At 51.7% G+C, this 7,148-nt stretch overlaps 1 protein-coding gene across 1 annotated transcript; it reads right to left on the minus strand.

Annotated features, from left to right (window-relative positions):
* Positions 1-1,494: 1,494 nt before the first annotated feature.
* On the minus strand, positions 1,495-3,263 carry LOC125506069 (patatin-like protein 3). The gene is made up of 3 exons (XM_048670947.1): positions 2,251-3,263; positions 2,097-2,159; positions 1,495-1,737 (listed from the first exon to the last, which is right to left on the minus strand). Exons 1-3 carry the CDS (start codon positions 3,187-3,189, stop codon positions 1,540-1,542), a joined length of 1,200 nt encoding a protein of 399 aa, XP_048526904.1. The 5' UTR covers positions 3,190-3,263; the 3' UTR covers positions 1,495-1,539.
* Positions 3,264-7,148: the final 3,885 nt, after the last annotated feature.

Here is a 7,148-nt window from a genome sequence, read left to right on the forward strand (position 1 = left end):
TGCTCTCGGCTCGCCGTGGGGTGGTTGGGCGAGGCTACCGGTTAGATGTTGTCTGTCGATGAGAGATCGATCAGGGCACATCACTAAGCTTTTAGGTGTAGCGATAAAGGTTGTTGGAAAGATGGCTCTGAATTGATCCATTTATTTGTTTTGTCAGGCTCTATTAAATAATTTAATGAAAATGGCTGCATGCAACCACCTTTTAGAAAAAGAGATGTTTTTTTGCCGGATAGAAAAAGAGATGTTTAAAGACTATAAAAATTTACACGCACCTTGGGCATATGAGCATAAAAAATGCCTAAAATATTCAGATTTTTTATTTTCGAAAATGTTAACGACCACACGTGTGGGCGTTAGCCAACTCGTCCACACGCTTTCATCACCGTCTACTAATTTCTGCACGAATCTTGGCACGAATTAGCTGATTTTGTATGCCACGTAGGACAACTCACGTGTGTGGTGTGTAAGAGAGGTCACCCACACATCCGTTTTACCACACGGAGGGGCCGGTGTGTGGGCGTTTAGCAGTTTGCCCACACATCAATTTTTCAGTCACGCACAAGGGCTGGTGTGTGGGCGCTTGCCATCTCGCCCACACACCCGCCTCCTCTCCCACACCCAAGCTGCCAGTTGCCATGCGTTCTGCAGTGTACATGGCAACTGCCCTAGTATGATTGCAAGTAGATGGCAACTTTTTTTTACCCGAACATGTCAGTTGCCATATGTTTTGCATGGTACATGGCAAACTGCCCTAGCGTGCACGTAAGCAGATGGCAACTCTTTCTTTTTAAATGCCAACTGCCCTAGCGTGCTTGTAAGCACATGGCAACTCTCTCTTTTACCCGAATATGTTTTTTGCCATGTCTTTTTTTGTAGCGCTACATGGCAACTGCCTAGTGTTAGTAGGTGGCAACTCCTAAAGTTTTGAAATCATGGCAACTACAGTAGACCATACCACACATGACAACAGCTGTAGTTGTCCAAAAAATGGCAATCTGGAATTTTGACCTGACATGGCAACTGCAGTTGAGCAAACATGGCAACTGTAGTTGTCCGACATGGCAACCGTAGTTCAGCGACATGGCAACTGCACTTAAACGAACATGGACGAGGGTCCGGCCCTTGGCAACTGCGGGGCGCGCGGTAAAGTGTCACGTGGGGCGTGCGGGACCACGAGGTATGAGGCCTGACATACCGGGCGTGTGGGCGTTATCTATTTCGCCCACACGCACACATGTAAAAGGGGCCGGGAGGGAAAAAAGAGGCGTGTGTGCGCTAATTATTTTGCCCACACACAGACGTGTGGGCTGGTCCTCTTAGGCACCACACAGAACGTGTGGGCAAATTCTTTAACGCCCACACGTGTGGCAGTTATCGGCGTTCTTTATTTTTAAGTTTATTATTCAATGTGTAGATAATAATCGTGCACCTTTTAAATTTCCTAAATGATAAGTGTCATAGGTGTGACGCTGTTTTAAATTATCAGTGGCCCTATGATGTGAATCCACTATATTTCTTCATAAATAAAAGTATACAAATCTAAGACTGTTTTGCACAAGTTGTGATTTCGCGGCGGTTGCGCTCCTTGACGAGCTCGTGCGCGAACTGTTCCAGCTTCTCGGCGTTGGTCTGCTCCGCCAGCTTCTTCCCGCGGAACAGCACCGACTCCATGTTCTTCTGCGACAGCATCTCCTCCGCCGCCACCGCGCATCGGCTCCCCCGCGGCGACCCGATCGCCTGAAGAAACTCAAGTGACATCGATCATTAGGCTAGTCATAGTGGGGATAACTTAGCTAGTAACTTAACACACCCCAAGACAATTTTGTTTATGTAACAAGTATTTAATGAGAAGAGAGGTGTTTTGAGTAACATAATATGTTACTGTAACATAGCGCTTTCCGAGGTAAAACGAGTCTATAAGGCAATAAATGAAACAATCTATGACACTACTATTAAAATACTTTGCAGTATGGAGGTAGTAACTTAGATTAGTGACATATGCATGACATTAATATAAGTTACTCCCCACTATGACCAGTCTAAGTTTTATTATGACAGTAACACTAGCTAGTAGTTGGTCTGGGAGTGGCACTGACCTGGATGCGGGTGTAGTTGCTTGTCCGGCTATGTCCGAACGCCATGGCCACTGCTTGATCCACCTGCCGCATACATGTCGGCAGAGTTAGGGCAGGATGCATGCAAGATAGGACTACGATGGTACTGAATTCTAGTGCCTAGATGTTATCGTACCATGTCGGACACGCCCTCGGCGGCGATCCTGACGATGTCGGAAGTCGAGGCGCCCTCGCCGCTGCCGATGGAGATGACCAGCAGGTTCTCCACGCCGGAGGCCAGCGGGAACTCGCGCTTGTTGTTGAGCACGTGCGTGATGGCCGCCGCCGTGGGGTTGCCGAGCGCCACGCCGCCGCCCACGGCCACGATGCGGGTAGACCCGTCGCACGACCGCACCTCCACCGCAGATGACGAGCGGCCCGACCCGGCACACGTGGCGGCGCACACGTCGCGCAGGCGGAAGTCGTACGCCGGCGTCTCGACGGCGTCGGCTCGGGAGAAGAGGAACGGGGCCCCCGTGGCCAGGTCGTAGCACGGGACGAGCACCGGCCGCGCCGTGTCCCGGAGCGTGAGCTCGCCGAACACTTTGCGGAACGCGGCGCCGCCGGCCGGGCGCCGGAGTAGCGCGCGGAGGCTCCCGGACGAGGAGGACCAGCCGCGGCGGAGGCTGCGCACGAGGAACGCGAGCGCGTCCTCGGCGGAGTAGAGCGGCCGAGCGTCGTCCTTGCCGCGCGCCACCAGCATGGCCGCCAGCACGCCGCCGGAGCCAGAGCCCGCGGCCACGTCGAAGAAGTCCGCCAGACGCGCCTTGGGGTCCCCAGTGCGCCGCCTCAGCGACGCCTCCAGCCTCACCAGCGCCGCGCCGGCGAGCAGCCCGTCGGCGGCGCGCCCACCGCCGTCTATCGACAAGATGCACACCTTCCCGGCCTGCGCCCGCGGGGGCGTCGCCTTCCCGACCACCGCCGCGGACGCCGGTGTGAGAGGCGAGCCACCGGCGAAGAGAAGCTTGGGGTCGTCGTAGCCGAACAGGAACTTGCTCTCGAGGATGGAGAAGATCTCGTAGGTGAGCTTGTCCACGTCCATGGAGGCGGGTGGCCCCACTTGAGCCGCTTCCATCCTCTGGTCGACGCCGGCCGGAGCGCGCGCGCCAAGCTGAGAGTAGGGGTTCTGCGTTCTGCTGTGTGCGCACGGGGCCGGGTGTGGAGAGCAGAGCACCGAGCAGTTGCCGGCTTTTTATAGCTGCGGGAAGGTAGACGGAGGCGTGGGTTCGTGGCGTTGACTCGTCCGACCGGTTGTGGCGCGAGCCGAGACCGCGCACCAGTAAATATAATATACTTTTGGACTCAACTATAAATCTCACGTCAGATTTTTTTACCATGACAAACCAAACGTTTTCTTATGACAATTAATATTTGTCACTAAATTTGTCATCCTTGCGCCAATATAAAATGCCGTAAAAAATATTCAATTTGCCATGCATAAAAATCTAATGTCAGATTTTATTACCATGTACTTTTTCGGTTTTGCCAAACCACATCCATCCATGCTACTTTTTTAATACAATAATTTATTTTCTTATTTATATAATATGTAGAGTAATGAGGAATTTCACTTATACTCCCTCCATCTGGATTTATTAGGCCCCTTGTATTTTAGGTCAAACATTAATGATCTATTTGAATACAAAATATATAAAGCATGTGCTCCAAACAGTATATTATCGGATTTGTATTTGAGCTTTCTGCGGTATAATTTGTGCATAGTTTACATTTTATTACTTAATTTCACTGTTTAAGAATTCATCTAATTAATCAGTTAGTGGGCTAGTTAATTGCTACTTGTAGGGTGACCGAATCGAATAGTAGCTATTTGTCGCGTTAACTTATCCGGCCGATTAACTGGCATGTTAGACTGATTAATTGGTTATCAGGCCTTGAAAGGCTTAAAGAAGGGGAACGTGAGCTAACCGTGGTCTGGCGTTGGTAGTGCTCCGCCTCCAAAACGATTGAGCAAGTTATCTGATCCCACGAGGCTTCGATAATGTCTCTGAGTTTGGACACTTGGATCCATCTAACTCTCCACTTGCTGAGGTGGTTGTAAACCTGGGTGGAGGTCATCTCCCGGCCACAGAACTCAAACACATATGAGCTCACACATCTTGTTAAGCACGAACATGGGCATGAATGACTGCCACTTCTTGTCGTTCCCCCTACCATCCTTCGTTGCCTTTGTGGCTGTCGTTTGTGTAGTGGCAGCAGCAGCATCATCATTTGGCACAACAACCACAAATGTTGTAGGCACAAAAGGAGGACCCATGCCTGAAACCTTGAATAGATCTGAATCAGGAGGCATCTGGTCCTCGATCGGGGGCTGGGAGTCCTCGATATAGGACAGAGGGAACCGACTCTCGGACAGGACAATGGCCGGAGTAACCTCTTTGCATTTGCGTGGTCATATCCTACAATCATAGCAGACACATGGACAGTAAGCATAGCACACACTACCAGACCATCTAGCTCAACACAACACGATACGACTAGCATACATCAAAAAACATTCTACCAATCCATCACAACTAGCTACCGATCCATTGTATTCAACACTACGATACAACCCTAGCATGCTACAAATCCATCACCAATAGCTACCAAAAACATCACAATCACATAGATCGGCAGTGTACAATGCTACCATAGATCAAACCCTACCACATGTTCTCAGATCAAGCCCTACCGCATGCTCTCAGACCTAGCTACAAGGAGTACATGGAAGGGGTTGATTAAACTCGCAGAGGCCATCGCTGTAGCTCAAGGGAGACACAAAACATGTTGGAGAAGAGGAGGACAAGAGTCGCCGCCGTCGCCGTGGACCGCCGGCCGGAGAAGAAGCGTCGCTTACCTGCTCGTCGGTGCATATGCGCGTTGGAGAAAAAGTCGAAAGAGGGGAGAATAGTGGCGGGAGTTTTAGCGGTGAGGCAAAGGGGGCTATATAGGGCGACCAAATTGGCGGGAGGTAACCCGAAATCCTCCCGCAGATTTTTCGGGCGCGCGAGCTCGCGTCATCTCCGTGGTTGTATGAGCACCGCGCCGCGTTCCCCTCACCTGCTTCGGTCAACCAAACAACTCATTTTTTTTCGTGTAGGTGTGGTTGGACCTCTTGCGGGCAACCAAACACCTTACTGTTGTTGTTGCAGGTGCTCTTGCTGGACAGATTTTGTGCCGCAACGACAATAAGATGATCGAGTAGCGCGATCGTGATGGATGGTGCATGCGCGGAGCAGTTGCTTGCCGGCTCCAACGATTCGGCCCGGCGGACGACCGGATCAGCGCCGTCAGCCACGAAAAGAAATGCAGCTTTGTAGCTATAGACGCAAAGCTCGCTAGGTCCGGCGTGGACGGACAGTGCGTGAATTAGCGTACGAACGAGGCACACGGGTCGGAGATGCGCTAGCCGCAGCTGATCGCGACGCAGGAGGGGCCGGCGCGCGGCGCGCGCGTGCCTTGGGCGGGCGCAGGGGCCCTGCCGAAGCAGTACGAACGTGAGACGTATCATCCGGACGCATCGGCGCCCCGCCGGGCGCGCGCGGGGCGCTGGCACCGCATGCATGTGCGCACCAGGCCGCCCGGGGTATGCGCCTCACCTGGCGCGTATACTATACTCATCGATCTGGATCTCCCTCGCGACGTACGTACCGCGGCTGACAGTGGCAGTATAATTAAGCCTTTTTTGTTCCCGTGTCTCCTCTCCACGACCACGATCGAGCGTCGGCCGTGGCGGGATGCTCCCCACGTCGTGCTGTCCGGGCCGACGGTATCCTATGGCGCCGCGCGTGCGTGCGTGCCTTGCCCCTCCGATCTCGCCCGGCCGGACTGGGATGGCCGATCATGCATGCACATGCTGACATGCACCTCGACCAATCCTGCTTGCTACTGCTCCTCCCATGGTACAGTTAATTACTGGTGTTTCCTGCATAGTATTCTCTCGAACTGAGCTGCAGATCATCAGAGTTCCATCGGCATCTAACAGGATGTGTAATATAGTACTCCCTCTGTAAACTAATATAAGAACGTTTAGATCATTACGAGGAAGTATCACTACCAGGGGACATGCAGTGGAGTGGGGCTATTAGCAATTGGCGTGCACGTACACGCACGAGCACCTGTACTGTACCTACGCGCGAGTACTTCACTTGCTTAGCTTAGATTGTGGTAGTGCTAATGCTAGACTAGTACTAGCAGTTAATTAATTGTGACTTCTAGTGCTGCAGTAGCATCAATCTAGGTGGAGGTGGTTGCCTTTTGCAACTTGCGCATTACTCTTCCATTCTACTCCATTCCGCGTGTACCGCATCGATCTCAGATACAGCCGCAGCTTTGGTGTGTACATACGTACCCTGATGCCTAGTGATGCTAGCATGTGTGGAGTGGGGTGGAGTAACCTGCTCCCTCGTTATTATCCACAAAATCTCAACGCTACAGAGAGTGGCCGCTCCCACGAGAGAGACAGAGAGATGCTAACTCTCTGAACTCAATCTTTAGGGCCGGATCTCGGTGGTGGGCCGTCTGGGCCCTAGATCATGTTGCCCAAACCACCGAGACCAAAGCAAGTAACACGACATTGTTGGCGTTGTTAGGGTGTCAAATCCGTGTCACTGTGCACCATAACACAGCAACGAGGGTACGTGCCTGCCTACCTCACTAGCTCAAAAATGGCGAGTCCAAGATAGCTAGCTAGATGAGGTGATATATGCCTATCAACCAATTCCCCTAATTAATTAAGGTCGTACTATCAAAATTCTCTTGTCCTGATTGACTAATAATAATAATAAGATAAGAAAATTGGACTTATTTGGTACGCTGTTCGGCTGATTAAGGATTTTAGACGCACGCATCCGTGCCCACCTTTCGTGGGAAATTAATTAGAAGATGGTTGGTGTGTTGCACTCGCAGCAAAAAAGCTTAAACATCCACTGTTCAGCCGGAGCGGAGGATATTAAGAATGCACTGTTCACATGCACACGAGCTAAGGCGGTCTGGGCAGCACAAGGCCTTGCTAGATCGTTCGCGGTCCGGTGT

The sequence above is a fragment of the Triticum urartu genome, chromosome 5, assembly GCF_003073215.2.
Source record: "Triticum urartu cultivar G1812 chromosome 5, Tu2.1, whole genome shotgun sequence".
Taxonomy (NCBI): Eukaryota; Viridiplantae; Streptophyta; class Magnoliopsida; order Poales; family Poaceae; genus Triticum; species Triticum urartu.

Bases quoted from the DNA above. Each gene is read 5' to 3' on its own strand.
- LOC125506069 (XM_048670947.1), bottom strand. From the start codon at position 3,189: ATGGAAGCGGCTCAAGTGGGGCCACCCGCCTCCATGGACGTGGACAAG. The intron at 2,160-2,250 runs GTACGATAACAT...TGTATGCGGCAG, and splicing joins CCGAGGGCGTGTCCGACATG to GTGGATCAAGCAGTGGCCAT. The intron at 1,738-2,096 runs GTCAGTGCCACT...GAGTTTCTTCAG, and splicing joins GCAACTACACCCGCATCCAG to GCGATCGGGTCGCCGCGGGG.